Raw genomic sequence first — 20,749 nt, 5'->3', positions numbered from 1 at the left:
CAGGACAGAGGAAAGGTGTGATCCACGAAGGATACACTTGTTTCAGAGTCTGATTACTCATCTGTCCTGCTGTTTAGTTGTGCAACTTTTACTCCCATTGGTCCTTAATTTATATAAAGGTAAGAGAATTGTAATAACTTACCTGACGAGCTCTTGTCCTTCATGGGTGTCATGTACCCGTCCTCATCAGTGTCCCCTCTGGACGCCCTGTCCCCTAAGAAGATGGTAGGGTCAGCGCTGTATCTCTGGCCCCCGCTGTCCTCCACCCCTGCCTGTCCAAGGCTCTTCTTATGCAGACTCCCGTTGCAGCGCTGGTCCTCCAGGGCTGGAACTGCCCCGCCTGTTGCCTCCTGGTTTGAGCAGGCTTGGGCACCTGCCGAGGAGCCCTCTGCAGGGTTTGGACCACCATCTCGATAGCCAAACTGGTTCTGAAAAAAGAGGGAGTGCTTTGTGACGTTACTGAGTCCACTGATTGATTTTAGTCTGAACCACTTTGTAAACTTTGATGCCTGTTGTGTGAGACATTCAGCTATTTTTGATAGACGAGCTGGAGGAATACATCCAACAAACCAAAGCAAAGATGTCTATAGTTCAAGCATACACTGTGCGGATGCCAAAAATACTAAAGTTTGAGTCAGTTTTAGCCAGTTTTATGCCACCTGCGGCAAAGGAAGAGAGACTTTTAACCCATGGAGCTGCCTGTCGAAGGTAGAATTCTCCAACAAAGTTCTGCCGGTGTAGTCATCAGCCTCAAGGGACTGTGAGGGGCAGCCAGGCAACGATTCGATTCAAACACCTGAACCTCAAAAAGAACAAAAAACCCCACAAGAAAACACAAAACATGACATGTGAAGCAGAGGGCTTCTTGTGGTGCTGTGTTAGGTTGCCTTGGGCTATTTAACCCAGGCCCACTCTTCTGCACTCTTGCCAAGTTGAAGCGCTACAGCAGCAATTACAGGAAGCAGAGCCACAAACACAACTGGAGAAAAAAAAAAGAGAAAACATCCCGAGGTTATATCCGTCCACCTACTCGCGCTGTCGTCCCTCTATTGCAATCAACTTCCCCCTCCTCTAAACTTCACTGTTTATCCCTTCTTCAAAGCCCGTCATTATCCGATTCCTGTTTCAAGTATGAGCTTCAGAGCAAATCCTGATTAGATAACCGTCTGGATTGGACTGTGTTAGCGGTGGCGCAACCTGAATAACTAACTTCCCGTGGCAAAGTCAGACAGTTAATAGGTTGTAACAATGATTTCCTTTCTCTGTCTGGGCATGAAGGGACTTTTGACTGCATAATCAAAAGATTTCAATTCATGATAGGGGTGTTGACCTTGGACACCCAGGACCCGGGATGGATTACTGTGTGTGTTTACGGTACTTGTGTGTTCATTAGGGAACAAAGAGCCGCCGGCAAATGAGTAGGTCACGGGGGTAAAGGGGAAGAAGATGCGGAGCTGTGGAGCAGCGGCGCGTGGTGCATGCGACAAAGCAAACAGTGAGCCTGCAGTCATTGTCTATTAGCAAACGACTCCAGCATTTTAAGAGAGCGCCTGTTATTTGCTTGCGGAGCTCTGAGTAATGAAACCTGGGGCCTGGGGAGCGAGCGCATAAAGAGCCCAGGTTTAAGCCACACACGCTGGGATGGAAATGATGGAGGTGAGCTATTAGTGGGGGAAAATCATCAGAGTATTGGAAGTTCTCAACCACCTTGAGTACTTATAGAGGACGGTGAGCTGGGCAGCTGTAGCAGAGAGGAAAGAAGATCATATATATTTAAAGGTTGAAGTCAAACTATTAGACTTAGAGGGTTTTAAAAAGTAGTACGGTGCATGAGTCTTTTAAATATGTCATAACTGGGACATTTTTAAGCTTTCACATCTAGAAATGTCATTTAATGCAGAGCTCAATTATCTTAAGACAGTTTACAAAAGGAATCTTGTGACAAAGCATCGCTCTTACTCTGTTGGAGTCCACACGAGGCCTGGCTGTGTACGACGGAGGAGCCATGTTGAAACCTCGCGGCACCAGGTACTCGTCAGCGTCCATCAAGTCATTCAGGTCCTCCTCATCCAGGAGGCTCTGGAAGAACTTGCTGTCGTTGGGGCTCGGGAGTTTCATGCGGTCGTCTCCCTGAAACGTGGACAGTACAGTTTGGTTAGTTAAATAACTCCAACAAAACCAAATCTTCAATTCACTGTCTGGTAAGCTGCAAAGAAACTCCTCATTATCAAACGCTCTGACAGTGAGCCTGTTAGGAGAACACACCTGGATGACCAGGTATCGCTGGGGGTCACGGGCCATCCTGCAGAACTCAGCAGCCAGCTCTTTAAACTTTGGCCTGCTGTCTGCATCAATCATCCAGCCTGAGGGTGGAAAGAGGGAGAGAAGAAGAAGAAAATGAAGAGAGGAATAAATTGATTGAAAATGGCTACAGGCTTCAGCTAGAAACTATCTGTATATTAAAGCTCCTGTGAGGAACTTTCTGTTTGTGTTGACTTTGGCGCCCCCTGTGGACAAAGTGATACCTCTTAAACTGTCACAGATTTAACTGCTTCTTTCTAACTCAGTTAAAAGCTCCTCACAGGAGCTTTAACATGCAGACGTTTGTTGTCATATTCCGTCGAAGGCTGCTGCTGTTACATCTGCAGATTAGCACGGCCATGTCCCTACATTCATTTCTATGCAACCATAAATCTCATTAAATACATATTATTGCTGTATGCAATAAGGAAGGTTAAGAGATAACAAAGATTCTTATAGACTGCAGCCAAAGCGGATAACTCTCAGTATTCTCCCGATGAGAGCTATGCAGAATATGCACTGAAAAGGCTTGGGCTCTATTTAACTTAGACCTTCAGTCATCCAGTGAACGCTAAATGAGCAAGCATATTGTTCACTCTAATAAAGTTCCTACGTAGGGCTGAGGGGCTGGAGAGCTTTGCTCAAGGGCAACTCCGAGCTGGTTATTGCGGTACAGGAGAGTGTGTGTTTTTTTCATTTTGATCTGCAGCCTGCTTTACTCTTCCTGAGGCCAAGGCTGCAGTAAACACAGCAAACCCCTGCAGGTGAAGCGAGAGGCCAGGTGGTGTTTCAGCTCTGATTAGACTGTCGGCAAACTGGGCTGCATTTCAGCTTCTGTATCCTTATTATATATTCTACAACAGAGGGGTCTGTGTGCAGTCCTCGGGGCCAATAGAACTCTCTTCACTTTATTAAACTTCCCGATTGATGCATGCATGTCTCCCCTCCATAAAGCCTTAACATTTCTTTCACAGTACCCATTAATGCCATTGGTGATCCTAATCCTGCTCTCCTTAGATAAACCCTGAACTCTTTGCCGCCGTCTTCTCTCAGTTCATCTAATTTCCTGCGCCTAGCGCCCCCCACACAGGCACATTACCTAAATGAGGTGCAATTACTCCGGCAATCAAACTCCATTTTGTCTTTATTGGGGTGGCGCTGAGGCGGCGGGGCACGCGGTGTGACGGCGCACCAAATCACAAACAACGCGCTCCGTCAACAGGTAATTAGAATTAATGCAGGCGATTGCTCAGGCTCTTCACGGGGGTGGCGTGACCATCTTGCTAGTTTGACTCAGCGTTTGACCTCTTTTAGCTAATTCTAATGCGACGTCATTTAAAATCATTTAGTGCCTGTGGTGCGCTCAGGTCTTTCTCTGGGTTTGTAGCACTGCCTCTTTAACAGAATCTACTCTTTACTAAGAGAGCATTTTTGTTTATTTGTTTGTTGGTTTGTTTGGTTCCAGGGTCAACCCCGCCTCCTCGCTGAGATGAATGTTCCTGTCCCTTCTTTGCTCAGAGTTTCTCTGAGAGTGTTCCCAAACCACCCCTAAGCAAGGACTCCTTTACTGGAATATTTAAAGAAGCTCTCCGAGAGGATTCTCAGAGTTTGTGAATACAGGCACAGGAATATGCAGCAAGCCCCGAGCATTTCAGCTTAAGTTCAGTTAAGGGAATCCCTTTAACCTCAGCATTTATAACATTATTGTGTAGACAGATTCTACACAGCACAGAAAATGTTTCCTCTTCCTCCGGGGGAGCAATAACAGAAATCAGCTGGCATTGTTATTAGGCTAAATGGCTGCAGGGCTTCCCGCGCTGTCAAAAGCCATTGGCAGTAGTTTTTCACTTGGATATAAAACAATTAGATATTATGACATTTCCATTGGATTAACATTTTTGTCACAGGAATACGTTTTGGTATCAAGCTCCGAGCTGAATCGCATCATTCTCTTTCAACACGTTTGGATGAGGACAGCAGCCGCAGCAGACTGCTTAAATGCCAGAGTGAATTATGAGTGCAGGGGATGAATTTGTGGTGAAGTTTGAAGAGCAGAAAACAACGAGTGTGCAGCAGAGAAGTAGATAATGGAATAAAAAAGCTTAGAGCTGGATCAAAAGTAAATGGAGAGAAGTTGTTGTGAGGTAATGTTTATGAGCATTTAAGCCACCAGACAAGAGATAGTGACAGAGAAGTCACTCCCCCATTGCTGGGTTAAGGCTTGGTACAGCGATGACCAGACTGGAGCGAGGAAGAGGAGCGCCAAGCTGCTGATAGCTGGCAGATTTTTAAGCCTCTACGTCTGGATCCTTTCCTGGAAATATGGGAGGGTGGATCCCTCTCCAGCCATGACCACCAGAAACAGGACTCCGCATCCAAGATGGAGATGGGAGAAACATGGGAGAATTTAGGGGGAATGAGGAGCTTTGGACGAGGGAGGTGGGGTAGTCCAGATGGAAGATGACATGAACAGGAACATGGGCACAGTCATGGTGGTGGGGGAGGGGCCGGCGTGTTTCAGACCGTAAAGCAGCATCTCATCAGTTTTGTAACACGTCTTGTTTTTCATCTCTTGTTCTTTTTGCATATCAACTTCTCTTGCAGCCTTGAATCGAAAACCCCAGAGCTCACACAACACCTTACCGGATGAATATTAAAAATATGAACCCTGTTATTAAACTGCATCTCATCTGTGACACAGCACGCCGAGCTGCAGCGGTGTATAAACATGATTTAATGTGCTCAACAACAACTCTCTTTGTCGGAGTGCTGATCTGTAACATTACCTTTGATGCTGCCACCTGTGACTAAGGCACTTATGTTCTAGAAATATGCAATAAACACCACGCCGCTTTATGTCACTGGTGTTTAATTTTTATGGAGAAATTCTTAGAAAGTGCAAACTCTGGAGGTATAATTAGCTGTCTAAACCTTGACAAGATTTCAGTGTTAGCAGCTTTGATTCTCTGTTTCTGTATATCAAAGTGTGAGGCCATCGCGAGCTGTTTGACATCAATTAGCACGAGTGTATAATTCAGAGAGGATGTTTTCAGCTTCTTTCAAAACGTCTCAACCAGTTATTTAAAGTCTAGTCGGCACATTTGATGCACAAACAGTTCAATGTTACGTGTATGAACCTGCTTTTGGAGCTTAATATGGACATTTATTATCTTCCCTGTTCTTGCAAACATCTGAGACTTTACTCTTAAGCTTGCAATACTCATCCGAGCCACAAGAGGCAGTACTGAGCGCACTGTGATGAGCAACTTGACTTTTAAGGAGGTGCTTTCTGTACTGTACAGGGTCAGGATGCTGATTTCGTCAGGATGTGTCAGGATGGTTGATTTCGTGAGCATTTCATCATCTTTTAATTCACACTTTTGTCACTTCAGACCGTCTGTAGGTGTCAAAGAGGCCTTTTTACAGGGTGTTCAAGTCAAAAGTGGAAAGGGGGAGGTGTTTATTTTTAGAAGTCGGTTCCATGATTGTTTGCTTAATAAAATTGAGTTTTCTCACATTTCACCATGACCATGTAGACATCGATGGTGCAAATGGGCGGCTGCGGCAGACGCTCCCCTTTCTCCAGAATGTCGGGGATTTCCCGTGTGGGGATGCCGTCGTACGGTTTGCCTCCAAATGTCATCAGCTCCCAGATGGTCACTCCTGCAGGATGCAAAAAGAGAGGAGGAGACGGAACAAGAAAGACAGGTAGAGAGATGGGAAGGTGAGACAAAAAGCCGGAGAGCAACAGAGAACAAGATAAGCAGACGGATAAGGGGGCGAAAATGCAAATGCAGGAAGCAGGATTTCAGGTCATTGATTTTTTTATTTTTTTTTCCTCCCACAGGTATGAGCAGACGAAACACTGACGTCTGCACAAAACATTAAGATGAACACCCACCATAACTCCACACGTCACTCTGATGGGTGAACTTCCTGTAGTGGATGCACTCCAGAGCCATCCATTTAATTGGCATCTGAGGAGACAGTGACAGAGGCATTATGACGGGGAGAGTAGTAATTCTGTACTCAGGGTTTAACTTGTATTATTGTTTGAAGACTATTCCCATAATGCTTATTTTCCCTGGGCAGATGCTCTGTCTTTTAATCTTGTATTAGAGAGATATTGAGATATCGACGGCACTTTCAGGCATAGTTCTGCTTTGCTCGATATTACTCAAGTAGTGTGATTGATTGGCTTCAGTCTAACCTCGGGATCGTCAATACTGAGGGGGCTTTAAAGATACTAAATGAGCATGTATTGCTCGTTTATCTCATTATCACTCCAGCCTTTAGGTGTGAAATAATAATAACAACAGGACCTTTGACATTCCTGACAAGGACAACGACACACGGTCTTATCATAACCGCCATGTAATTTCCATATTGACTGTAGAGGCTGTAGAGCTCACTGAACAAAGCAATTATGCGGCCCTTTAGCATGTGAAAGCACACATGAACACATGCAACACCCACTGGTCATTTAAATTACAGCCCCTCCCTTCGGCGTGGGAGTCCGACACGCACACTCGCTCTTCGGGGAAATGAACAGGAAGAGAGGGAAATGAAACGCATCAGGTTGGAAATGCAGCACTTTCATCTTTGTTGATTTATCTCTCCTGGCGCGTTTATTTTTATGCCACACATGTAGATGTGCTGACAACAGCTCTTTATTTCTCACATCAACATGGCGTCACTCACATCAGCCTCACCTGGTCTGCTTCATATAAACACTTACAAGTAAACTCCAACTCATCATGCGCTGGCTACCTGCAGGCCTCCAGCTGAATAGATGCAGCAATGAGACAGACGATTTAATAAAGGGAGTTGATCAGGACAATTTGCATAGCGAGTCTCGAGCGAGGGGAAGTGAAGGGGCTTCTGATTAATGTCGTCCGGGTCCCCAAACAAAACAAACTGATTGGAACTGTGGCTGCACGATTTGTTTGGATGAAGTGCTTCTAAATTGTGTTTTAGTGAAACTTGCCGGATGGAGAGAGGTTCACAGTTTGGGAATTGGTTAACATGTTGCTGCACGACACGCCAAACACAAACTTCATGTTCATGTTGGTCTTACAGGTGGATTTCTACATCTCATGTATTTACAAGAACAGTTTTACACCTGAAACATTCATATTACAACACCTGAATCTCTTCTTGTAGTACATACTTCTCATTAACATCCTGATTTATTCTTGTGGTTATATCACCGTTGCATTGCCGTGATGTCTTTCACCAAAATAAACACAGACGCACTTCAGATAAGGTTAAAAATGACAAATCCTGTGCTGTTATTGGCTTCAATGACATTTCAAGTGAGTGATCACACAAAAAGTTAGAGTTGACACAAACTTTTCTCTGAACCCTTTCCTCTCTGTCTCTGTTTGCTGCAAGAACACAGACTTCAACATTTAGGATTAGACAGTTTTAAGAAACTGAAAGTATGAAACTATGATGAGAAAATGAAACTCAATGATATGATACAAAGTAGACGTCCAGTAAGATGTGATATGATTGGATATGAAAGGATCCAATAGGACTAAATGGGACCATACAAAAAGCTATGACACACTCTCCACTTAGGACAATTTTCTCAGGCTTGTATGCTGCACACATTGAGCTGCTTTCACAGTATTTATAATCAGAAAAAAATAAATAACATTCAACAAACTACTCTATCATTCTCATGCATAAGGCAAACATGCAAAGCCAAGTACTGAGTGACCTTTGCACCGTCAGATCTTAACTTTCTGTTCTTTCTTCAAGTTGTTCCTTAAAAAAGTAACACTAAGATAAAAAATAAAGACTGTGAGACATTGATGAAGTGCAAGTAAGAAATATTCGATCAGTGAACTCTTGAAGAGTGAGTCTTTGTGTTCAGTCTGTCTTTAATTTGACATTTATACACTAACAGTATTAAGAAGCGTTGCACACACTCATGTTCAGACACACACCTCTCCCCTGGGCCCAACGAGGCTCTTTAGTTTCTGTCCTCACTTCTCTCTGCAGCAGCTCTGACCTTTTCTTTTATTACCTTTTGTTTGCTGTATTTACTACTTATGTCAACCGTGATTATGTAAGTCGTCCCGTGTGTTCAGTCACCAGGTAAGCTCTGCACACACACACAAAAAACACGCCTCCACTTACACCAACCTTGCCCCCGTCGGCATTGTACTCCTTCTCATCGGCGTCCAGCAGCCGTGCCAAGCCGAAGTCGGTGATCTTGATGTGATTGGGCGACTTCACCAACACGTTGCGGGCGGCCAGGTCCCTGTGGACCAGCCTCCTCTCCTCCAGGTACATCATTCCCTGAGAGAGAAGAGAAAGAGAGACAAAGAAGCGACTATGAATACTTTCATGAAGCCGTTTATCATTTCACATTCAGGATCGCAGCAGCCGGAGCTTGTCGATGCGGTAAATGTCAGAGCGAACATCAAATTATTGTCATAACTGTCATCGTCATTAAAAGCACACCCACACAGACATTTAGATTCAGTCTTTCATGCATCACATATAAGACTCTTGCAGACAAAGTATCGTGACGCAGCTTTTATGGCAATTCAGAGGATGTCAGGGATGTTGGAGATTTAGACTTCTGACAACAGGAGAGCCTCTCAAATCTTAAAATCAAGTACACAGTTAGATACAAGGTAATGATACTAATGTTTAACCCAGGCCCTCTGCTTTTACATATTAGACTTTTGAAACTGCTCCAATAGAGTGTCTTACTCAGCCATCAGAGCAGCTGTAAAGGCTGCTATGTAACCCTTCAGGGCACACATGTCCATTTATGATCCTTATGTCATCTGAAAATCCTCCTATTTAACCAGAGACAGAAAAGAGGTATATATTCTTAAAAGCCTCAGATGAGCAACATCAATATCTACTCCTTCAACGCGTCCAGCTCAAGTGTAATCTTATTCACTCATAGCTGAGATTGTGATTGTGACATAGCGCCTCCTTGTCCCTGGTAATTGGTGCCGTTACGAAAACAGACCAGGCGGCGAGAACAATGGATGTCCTTCCAGTTTGTTAACGTTGATTATGAACACCGGGCGAGCGAAGCAAGCAAAAGGGGAAAAACAACAAAGCCTTGAGCAAAGAGAGAAAGAGACGCAGAGAATGGCAACTTTGCTTTGCAGGCTTAATTTGTCGCTCAATGGGCTGGATGGACTCTTTGACAGACGTACAAAAAACCTATTTGCAGCCGTGCAGGCTTGTACCGAACACACACACACACACAAAGATTTACCTCGCCGTACACTACAGCATGCTTCTTCATGAGTACACACACGCAGGCTTCATCATGCCCTCTTGAGCACAAACACACTCCTCTCTCTCCGTCTTCTGCGCTCATAGCTGAACAAAAACAGCCAGACGAGCAGACAGGCAAGGCTGGGCCAATTGGAGAGTATTAGAGTGGATGTTAAACAAGTGGATGCCACTTTGCAGGTGGATCAATAAAAGCACCTCGGTGAGGCGAGAGGCAGTCATTGTACTCAGCAGACAATGAGAGATGTCTACCCAAGGCCCACGCCTCCACCGGTGCGAGAGAATCATCGTCTATTTGAGCTCCTCACACTGAATATATTGTATTTATATCTCTCTTTATATATAAATGTGTGTGTGTGTGTGTTTTTGGAGGTACAATGTGTTGAAACGCTTGTCTCGCAGAGTCGCCCCGCTCCACCTCCCCCCAGATGAATGTGAGGATAAATCGATAGCGCCGACGTCTGGCTGAGCCCTCATCCATCATCCGCCGGCCTCGCAGAGACAGACGGGCAGACACACAACCGCTGACAGAGACCACCCGGAGACCACCAAAGACATATCTCACGGTGCATTCTTCCTGACTTCTTCAATATTTCTATCAGCCTTCTCGTTTTCTAGCACTTCGGGACACTTCCTACTTCCTTTTCCCTGTGTCCTTTTCTTTCTGTGCTGGAACCAGACCAGGTCTACCCTCTTGTTTGCTGAAAGTGTATTTAAAATAGATTACTTCTGGGGGGTTCAAGCAGGCGATCAATAACAATGCTGATTACAATAAGCCTGAAGACGGGCGTGCCACGCAATATTTATCCCCGATGTCGACGTCGGGAGGAATTAGGAATCAATGGCCCACACAGTCCATTAATACACTTCGACTTAAAGTGACAGCGCAATGAGGGGAGGCCATCGCACTGACAGAGGGGGAATGTACGGCAGCTCAAGGAGCCAATTAATTTTCAGCCACTCCGGGTGGTAAACAGCGGCGTCCCGGTGGAGGACGAGGGCCAGCCGCGGTTTAAACTCAGGAGGGTCCCGCTGATTGTTCTGCTTTAACACTGCTTAAAGTTTGACATTCCCCCGAGTCCTACGGTTGGCAAACATGGACGCAGAAATGGATAACTTGTAAGTATAGAGCCTCTACATCAGACAGAAACGTACAAAAGAGGTAATTAAGTCTTATAAATGCTAATTTTTAAAGCACAAATACAGCCTGGGACAAGAAACCTTAGGTTGAGTCAGCATTTATGGAGACCGCCATCATTGGGCTTCAGAAACCAATACGTGACATCACTGAGACCACATCCATGTCTTTGATATACACCAATGCTCTGGTGGACTTGATTCTCCTGCAGGTTCAGGAAGTTAAAATCTCTCCTGACTGGTCGTACGATCATGAAACAGACACATCCTGCTCATGTAATGAATCTTGGGAAATGCTCTCTTTGTTTCAGAGCACGGATCACAATCTAAGCAAAATTAAGCCGTCTGCTGGAAGGTGCAACAACAGCTTGACTGAATTCTGAATGATTGAAGTACCTGTCTGCCTGCCTCAGAGGCAAAATCACTTTGTACTTTTTTCTCCTCCATTACTCTTCTTGAAGAAATCAAAGCTGTCTGCGCAGCACTCCAGACCTCAAACTTTCTGCACTTTAAGTACATGTTTTTGGGCTGACCTTTAGGGGGGGAAATATGACGTACATGTTGATGCGCAAGAAATGGCAGGAAAATGCATCATGACTGAGTGTCTTTTGAGTTTCAGAGGAAGAACAATAGAAGACTGAAAACTTGTAACAAAGTGTCTGCACAAGGGCAAATTCATTTATCGATAAAACAAAAGCTATGACTCATGACAAATTCTTGAAGAAAGTCTGCAGGTATTTTCAGACACTTACAATCCACCAAGAATGCTCCTAAAGTTCATTTTAGAGCTCTTAAGCACTTACTGAATTTGCAGCGAGACAGGCCTAAGCCTTCACGGACTTAACAGAGGTACATCTCTAAGTCTGAGACACCGTGAGAGCGAGCGGTGTGATGTAACGTACAAGCTCGTGTGAGGAGGAAAATAAGGTGGCACCAATTTCAAAGACATCTGATCACATTTGTTGGGAACTTGTAGATATAAAAGTTATATTATTTCAACTTAGTGAGGATACACTTGTTTTAAAGCTTTGAAACTGCCGCATTAAAGTTATAATGTTCATAAACTCTTACAACTATTCAGTATGCCAGGTCAGCTTGATGTTGACACGAGGCCAGAGCCACAGTAGCGGCAATTTAATCAACAGCAGCTTTCAAACGTTCAACCATTTCCACAAACACTGCCCTTTCTGAAAGGTCCACTGCAGGTCTCTGTAAGGTTGAGCACTTGAGTACAACCCAAATAACACCAGAGCTGTTCCCTGCCCTCAGAGCATGAAGAGCTACCAGAATAATCTACAATATTTGAACTTCTCTTGTTTTTCTGATTTTTTTCTGGAGATGATTCGATAGAAAAAACTTTGCAGGAGTCTGAGCGAGCTTGAGGATGAGTCAGCGCTAAAGTGACCTGTTAGCAACTCACTCCTCGTGTGTTGAGGTTTTAAACTGACGCCAAAAGTTTAAAAATCAGACTGTTAAAAAGCTGAGCCATCTTTACATGCATCATAAGTTCACTTTACTCGTATCTGACGCCTCTCTTAAGATGAACATGATGCAGAAGATGGATTCATAAAACTACTTTGAATTGTTCTTTTCCTCCTCCTGAGTGTTTAGTCAAATGACTTCTGAGTGGATGTGGTTTGTTTGGAATAATTACTCCTTAAAGCTTACCCTCCTTTCACCCGACTCTAGCTACCATGCAGGGAAAAGAATCTCCTTCTTAAACACCTCTGAAAGTCTTTTTTCTCTGCCTGCGTGAAGTCCTGAATTGTTTACAGAGGCTAAAAAGTCTTCAGAAGCACGCAACAGGCCGGGTCACGGCTGGTCCACGACCCATTAGCACCTCCTCGCTGGCAGGGAAGAAAAAACATCTGAGGTGTTCGGTAATAGAGGAAAACAAGAGGAGGAAAACAGGGCTTGAAAGGAGAGTGGAGCGGTGTTGGAGCAGTGCAACTCAGCAGGAGGGGAAATGCTGCGGATAAAAAAAAATGTGCTGGGTAGAAAGCCGAGCTGTTGGAAGGTAAGTGGAGAAAGAGGAGGATGGACATGATGGAGTACAGGAGGTTATAAATTCAACTTGGGGCTTTTGGAGATCCTGCTTGCAATATTCACACAAACAAAAAATGTCTGCAGGATGATTTAGAGCAACTTCTCTGCATTTGTTGTTTGGCAACTTGCTTTTGGAGTGCACAGCTTGAACAGTCAGTGGTTAAACAGTCGTAATGATACAACTCTTGGGTTCAAACACTCGCACAGTATCAATAAGCAGCAGTTTATTCAGTTAAAGAAAAGCAGGAAAAAAAGGCTCCGTTTCCTACAGGACCCTAAAGGATGAGGTGCCTGTTTTTTGGAGGGAGCGATAAGACCGCCGCATGTGGTGCCGAACTCCCCCCCCCCTAAAACCGCCTCTCCGAATGGGTGAAGTGGCAGCAACAATGTGGGACTGTCCGCATGCCGAGGACTGGGACCGGCGCGATAAGGAGCGCGCACAATGGCTCTGCTCAGGTGGCGCAGGTGGTCGTCTGTCATGCATGTGTGTGCTGCACGGGAGATAGAACGGTGAGGCATTCCCACAGAGCTGGCACACGTGTGTGAGAAACCTCAATGTGTGTGTGTGTGTGAGACAAATAGAAGGAGAAGGAGAGTCAACATCCAGAAACGCCTCTCTTTAATCATGTGCATATTTACACAAATGCAAATCCTAAACCAAAGCATTAAAGCAACTGGAAGCTCCAATCCTCTGCAGGGCTGAGCTATATGATGGAGGATCTCACGTGCACATCTGGAGACGGCTCAAATACACTGGAGAGTTGATCTGGAGTTACATTCAGGCACGGTTCTGATTGGAAGTTCACTGCTACATTAATTCAAAGTAGAAATAATCTGGTGACCAGTTAAAGAACACTGCAAGTGCTTAACCAATCAGACATGTTAAAGGCAGCTGGTTGGACCTCTAAGTCCCTGCATTCATTGAAAATACTACCTCTCTAGAAGATCCTGCTCACCCTGTTTGGATTCTAACATGCATAACCACCCGTTCATGATACATTATCCTCATTATGCCGTCTTCAGCCCGGTGCTTTCTACAGAACTGGTCAACAAATCAGCTTGAATCTGCTGAGGTAGTCTAGATTTGTTTCCACAGGAACCAACAGGCTCCAGAAGTGCGTCACTGGATGCTTGGGATGCTTAATGATGGATCCAGGTGAATGTGACATAATGCCACATATATAACGACAGCTCAGCGGTGGCGCAGCAGTCGGGGTGCAGGCCCCATTTGCTCTGCATTCATCCGTTGTGAAACCACAGTGCAGGAAAAAATGCACCAATCTATCAACCTGAGCGGAGTGTGTTTATGAGTGTGTGTGTGTGTGAGGGGCGTCTGAAGATGAAGAAGCAAGAGAGGGTGAGATTCAGTGGGAGTGGGCTGGAACAATGTCGGGAAACGTATCCGTGTTTGATGTCTTCCGATTCTAATTTCACCAAGCTCACGAGAGAGAGAGGGAAATGTAGAAAAAGATCTCAGCTCTGCCGCCATGATCTCAGCTCCCCTGTGGGACGGAGAGATCCCTCCAAAATGTCACCGTGCAGGCAATAAAAGACCGCTGCTGGCTGAATTTACATGAGCAAATGTCAATAACTTTTTTTTTCTGTTGGCTGGCACGGCAGAGTTAGAAATGGGGAAACTTTTTGATCAGGGATTAAAAATCTGGCTCCTTTCAGGTATTCCTTTTAAATCAACAACTGTCTCTTACAAATAAACACATTACAGCATTTTAAAGGCTGTTACTTGTTTTCAAAGCTTCAACTCAAGGCTGTGTTTCATTTATATTGTGCGTACATCTATATCTTTGTTCTTTCTTTTCTACCTGAGAACATCAGGCCTGAATAAACCGAGAACCAGGCCACACGCCTCACCGCTGCATTCAACCTTCAAAGTAATGCCTGTAATTTGTCCGCTGCTCGCTGTGACACTGAGAAGTTATAATTTCAATCACAGCTGATGATTATCGCAGCGAGAGGCTGTCGTGACTCTGACTGAGGCGACTTGTGATTCATGTTAAAGCGGTCAAATTAGTTTGTTGACATTAAGACAGGACTCAGGTGTGCGTATGAGCCATAATGAGAGCGATACAGTGAAATACATGGATGTGTTTGAGTGTCATAAACAAGCTACAGCATGCAAACGTCTGTCTCTAACTGGATCATGTTTGTTTACTGAGAAGCTGCATTTATGGAGAAGTTTGACAAGGTCAGAGTGTGTTTACATGGATGGAGGATCCTAGTTTTTTTTTTGAGTATCCAATATTCTTGTTTGTGAAAAATAATGAAGTTTAAACTTAAAAAATACAGTTTGAAATGTTTTTTTTCTCAGATTCATAGCTTCATTTTTATTTCATTTTTTCTCATCATATTTTTCTTTTTAAAAATACTTTCAAAAGTTTTTTTTCACCCCTGATGTTTAACTAAACAGATTTCAACCTTCATTCTTTACAGATTTTTTTCTTTTCCAGGTTTTCTTTTTTACCTATTTTTGGTGATTGGGGGAATTCAGACTTGAATTTTTCATTTAAAATTCTTTATCTGGTTTCAGATTTTCATTCCACCTCTACATATTTTTTTTCCAGTGGCACATTTTTTCAATCAATCAAAAAAAACTGAGCTTTTTTTCAGCTTCTCATCCTTTTTTGTGGGTCTTCTTTTACTCTTAGTCCCCTGAGCGATCAAGACACAGTAAAATGAGACCAATTTGCCAGATTTGAACAACTCAAAATGATTTGTAACACAGCAGTGTGTCATTAAGACGACACCTGAGCTTCCCATCCTGCAGCATGGCGTTTAAGGAAAATGTCTGCTTTGTGAATAAGGTGTACTAGTTGTTGTTTTGTTGTCTCCTGTATGAAAACGACACGCCATGATTTCAAAGGGAAAAAGACTTGAAAGCACATTTTCAGGAGAATCCCTCTGACTGTCCACTGTAATCGTGTTCATATCTGTGTCTAATGAGCCTCGGCTTCAGGCGTTGGGAGTATTAGGTGTGTGCGTGGTGAGGTGACCGATCCAATCAGGCCTGCCTCCCTGCTGGATCTGGCGCTCAAATCCCTCCCCTTATGCATCCTTGAGCACTGCTGATCCTTACAGATAATTAGAAAGACCCGGGGGGGCTTATCCCTCCGCCGGCCTGCTCCCCTCATCACCTCACACTCTTCCTCGTTCTGTTGCATCAGCAGGGACACACACAGACTCCTGGGATTGGTCCGTGTGTGTCCGAGTGTGTGTGTGTGTGTGTAGGACGAGGGGAGGGAAACAGCTCAGTGTGCATGTTAGTTGGTTTTGTTTTTTATTAAGTCAAACACTCTGTTTGGTAATCACGGCGAGATGTGCGTCCCCAGACAAGCTTGGAGATGCAAAGAATTGTGGGACTGCATTATTAATGAAGCCCCCTGGGAAATGAAGTGCTGAACATGGATCAGTGCCATGCAGCCTGCTGACAGAATTAAATTCACTATAACTTAGTGTAATGTGTTTTAGGAGGAAATATGGAGGGGGATAAAAGAAACTAAACGTGTGAGTGCTGCCGACCAAATCCATCATCTAAACTACTAAAGCATTTTACACCCGTTTGGACTCACAGGTGAAATATCTACATCTCTTATGGTCTTAAAGCTCCTGCAGTAGATTTTGGTATTCAAGATAACTGCATAGAAAAGGTCAGTCATGTCTCTGGTGATCTTGTTTGCTTTTGTAGCTCGTTAAGAGGCATCAGTGTTAAATTCAGCCTGTTTCATGACCAGTTAAATCTCCTAACAGGAGCTTTAAGTTATGTATATCTTAGTTTTTTACTGTGTGGATGTTAAAGGTCTGGTTGGAGCTCCTTCCTCTTCTGTCTTTACTGTGAGTTCTTATGACGACACCTCCAGGACCCAGTGTCTCTAAAACTGCTCGGTTTAACTCTCGGACTGAAAAAGCTTTTCAGTATTCTGCTTGCAAACATGTCACACGAGAAATTAAAGCAGAAAATCAGGGCAATTTGAGCAGCAGTGTCTGAATCCACGTGTCCAGGCCCGCATGAGCGTGAGTCCACGGAGACATTCCTCTCATTGAGATGCAATGACATGATAGACACAAGGAGGGAGAGGAGGGAGGAGGGAGAGATCTGATTCAAAGCAAAGACTGGAATCCATCCTCCAGTGAGGGGAGATGAAGGATATGTGCTGTGTGGAGGGGAGGAGGAGGAGGAGGAGGAGGAGGAAGAGGAGTCTTAAGGCCTGGCTAATGAGTACAGGCGAGATGTGTTTGCTCAGCACCGAGCGCCGTTTGCAGGAGAGGAGAGAGTGACACGGAGGGCTCCACACTAAGCTTGACCGGATTGGATCTCCTTTCGCCTTCAGGTGGCATCTCAGGGGGGGGGTGACGCGGGATGCAAATCCAAACACACACACATACACACACACAAGGAATATCAACACACACTAGTGCACACATGAATGCACACAAATGGGGGAAAAGATCAGGAGGTAAATTTAAAAGTCCTGAGATTCTACTTCTCCTTTTCCTGACTAAGCAGCGAGGGAGGTGTTTGCTGATTTAGCCAGAACAGGCAGATTGTGTGTGTGTGTGTGTGTGTGTGTGTGCGTATGTGTGTGTGTGTGTGTGTGTGTGTGTGTGTGTGTGTGTTACAGCCTACAGTCAGAGTCAGAGTAGACGAGGATAGACTCTGTCTTGACTCAGAGTAAAGATCATTCCTCTTTATTGCCTCTTTTCTGTGTGTAATGCACTTTCCCTGCTCGAGGAGATCAGCAGGAACAGGACAGCAGCATTGCATTATGGGAGAGTCTGGGCTAGATAATCCAACTAAAGGTAGGGAATCTTGGTGTTACAAAAACATAGATGTTAAGAGAGGGATATATACAGATTTAGACTTCTTTCTGGTCGACAGCCGCTGACTAAACCTCAAAATAAACCCTGTAACACGGCTCTATCAGCTCTTATAGTTGAAGCTTTGGTTCTTTAAGGACCTCAACGATCATGCATCTATAAAAGTGTGACCACAATGCATTGCAGTATCACGCTGGTCTTGCAGAGAGCGTCTCACACTGCAGGGCGTGTTGTGCTCTTGTAAGCTTCACCAAAACGCTCTCCTCCATCACCCAAAAGGCCCGATGTGGCTCTGATTTACTCCCCCTCTCCTCCGACCTGTCCAACAGTCCCCCTCTACCCCCCAAAAAACCAATCCAGACCCTTCGTCCAGCCCTGCCAAAGCCAATCATTTCACATCAGGACGGCCACTCGCTGAATCTATTCTACTTTTATTACACCGAGCCCGAGGAGCGACGAAGACAGAGGGAGAGAAAGTGAGAGGACCGCCAAATTAAAAGACTCCCGTAGCCTCGCGTACACTCAGTCCCGATCCCATATTTAATTCAGTGATTGATTTGTTCATTAAAATACATCCCAAACCTAATTATTCCATTAATAATCCAAAAGCTAATGAAAAAAAATACAGTGAGTATGTGTGTGTGTGTGAGGGGAGAAAGAGGTTCAGTTAGTGAGTGATAAAGAGAAGATGAAGACAAGAGGGAGACGACAGAGAGAAGAGAGAAAAGAGGTCATTCTTTACTGAGTTTTCTGCATCTTCATGAACAGTTACACACACATGCAAACACACACAGTCACTCGAGGTTATGATGCCCGGAGGGAGCAATGCACAGGGAGATGTAGAGCAAACTCTGACCTCAGTTAACCCGAGAACATGAGACAGAGACACAGACGAGGAGGGAAGGAAAGAAGATGTGGATGTTGGTGAGCAAAGAAAGGAAGAAGAAGAAGAGGGAAGATGACAAAATTAGGGCAGAGGAAATGAAACTGAAGGAATGCAGGGAAAGGAAAGACAAGGAAGGAGAGAACTTGATGGGAAAAATGAGGAGGATAGAAAAGTGCATCAACAGGGAGTCAAAAAGACAAAAGGATAATAAGATGTTAAGAGGAAGAAAACAAGGAAAGGAAATAATCTATATGAGGAGGTGAGGAAGGAAAGACAATGAAAAGAAATGAGGAAAGAGAAGAGGAGAGGAAGGGAAGGGAGCAGGCAGAGCAAAAAATGGCAAAGAAATAAAGGAAAGGACAGAGAAGGGGAAGAAAGGAAAGGAAAGATCCAGACTAATAAATTAGAGGCCATTCACACAGATCTATAGAGACCTGTGTGTGTGTCCTGTCCTGTACTCTGTGTGTGAGTGCATGTGTGTGTGACTATGTGAGCGTCAGTCATTGTGTGCGTGGCAGAGGGAGTGGGGCAGCCCTGAGTGTGGCTGTAGATTAATGGGGGCCATTATCTCAATGCCCAAAACACTCAGTGATGAAGAGTCACTGCCTGGCGACAGGCCGCGGCCAATCAATTTGCGGCGCAGCGGTCACCTGCCCGGGTCAGAGCCCACATACGGCTGGGTGTTTGTGCCGGTGTGATGACGGTGGTGGGTGAGAGTCGGGTTGAGGGGGGGCAGGTTGGAGAGTTGCCACGACACGACGGTGGAAAAGGAATACAGAGAGTTTCTCTCCACCTGGTCTGAAGATAGCATGGATACAAATCAGTCATCATCTTACTCCGACTGAACACACTATCATGAAACAAGTTATTAAGTAAGCTAGGCTAGCTTAGCATAAAACAATAGCAGAGGGAACAGCTAGTCTGATTCATTTATTTAAATGGTATCAATCGTATCTTTTAACACGCTGCTTTGCATAAAAGTTCACCCAACAATAAGCAGTAAGTCGTCCCTGTTCCCCTCAGGTCTTAAAATTTAGAAATGTGCTTTTGCGCCCACTCTCTCACTTCCTTTTTAAACACCGTCTCTTCCTCTCCTCTGCCCTCCGTCTTGACAAAAGCCTTTTCAAAGCAAACTGAAGAGTGAGAGAAAATGATTCTCCCCTTTGCTGGAAAATTGTGTGTCTTTGGAAGGATGCTCTTTTCCTCGAGGACAGGTTCCCCATCATTACCTTGAGAGCGCGGAGATCACTCAAAGAAGAGGGCTCTAGGTTATTTATTTGCCTCACATGCCCAAACACACATGGGCATGTGCTCGGATTGGCTACACAGAGATGCGCACGCATTAATGCTCATGGTCAAACAGCAAAGCATCTTCTTTTTAGCACCTCGGGGCGATAAGATGGAGGCCCTGGGAGGAGGATCTAAGAGGCTAATATAACAGGAGGACTGAGCGGTCTGACTTTAATGCTGCACGCATTTTAACTTCACGGGTTGAAGGTTGTTTGGTCTGCAAAACACATGCTGTTACATGGACTCCTTGCTGCGTCTGTGGCGGTAGGAGGTGGAATTAAGTAAAGTCAAAATGATTCACTAGCAGTAATCTTGGATTCTCTGGGTGTTTTATTTAGCTATCTTCTAAGTCATGTTATCAACATATCAGTCCACTTTCAGCTTGTTCCAGACAGAGGTATCAAAAGCTGAAGCACTGAATGATGTGAGACCTGTGATAGACTTTCCGACAGGACCCTGTATTGAGCCCAGGAAGCCGAGGGTCTAACCGGCACTCAGGTGACTTCTACTTATTGTTGACCGAACTGGAACCAATAATGGAAATGACAGATCTTTCAAAGGCTAATAGGAACACAACAGACCTTATTGATTCCCTCAAATTGATTCACTAATTCGCTCAGTAAAAACTAATTATCAGTCTGTGATTTCCAATCAATCAGTCAGGCTCATTTATCTACAGTCAACAGCAAGAACTCACAAAAATGAACAGGATATTCCCGATCAATCAGGACAAACGTATTTACTGGATTCTATTTCACCGGGTCTGTCGAGGACAGTTGTGAATAATCTCTCTTGCTCTTCTTCACTTAAAGAAACCCGCTGAGAAACTGACACTTTCGCCACCCCTGCTGCCACAGGTGAAATCGAATCCAATTATGGCAATAAGTACCTGCTTAAGTAACCCGTTCCTGAAGCTCGTGGGAATCATCCATCATAGGGGCAAAAGGGTTAAGCCTTACCACACTAACCCCACCCTCACCCATGAAG

General features: G+C 44.6%; 1 protein-coding gene across 3 annotated transcripts in view; it reads right to left on the bottom strand.

Annotated features, from left to right (window-relative positions):
* The window catches only part of LOC117807957 (receptor tyrosine-protein kinase erbB-4-like), a 223,996-nt gene that overhangs the window by 6,856 nt on the left and 196,391 nt on the right, over positions 1-20,749 (bottom strand). For 2 of the 3 annotated variants that reach the window (XM_034677300.1, XM_034677299.1), the window contains exons 21-26: positions 8,455-8,610; positions 6,203-6,278; positions 5,818-5,964; positions 2,266-2,363; positions 1,960-2,130; positions 143-428 (exon numbers count right to left, since the gene is read on the bottom strand). In XM_034677300.1, the coding sequence (XP_034533191.1) occupies positions 143-428; positions 1,960-2,130; positions 2,266-2,363; positions 5,818-5,964; positions 6,203-6,278; positions 8,455-8,610 (934 nt within the window). Of the gene's footprint in view, positions 1-142; positions 429-1,959; positions 2,131-2,265; positions 2,364-5,817; positions 5,965-6,202; positions 6,279-8,448; positions 8,611-20,749 lie in introns of all 3 variants that reach the window. The other variant, XM_034677298.1, reaches the window with a different exon arrangement.

This window comes from Notolabrus celidotus, chromosome 24, assembly GCF_009762535.1.
Source record: "Notolabrus celidotus isolate fNotCel1 chromosome 24, fNotCel1.pri, whole genome shotgun sequence".
Classification (NCBI taxonomy): Eukaryota; Metazoa; Chordata; class Actinopteri; order Labriformes; family Labridae; genus Notolabrus; species Notolabrus celidotus.
The sequence above is the reverse complement of the archived record's forward strand: the minus strand, read 5'-3'. Positions and strand labels throughout refer to the sequence as shown.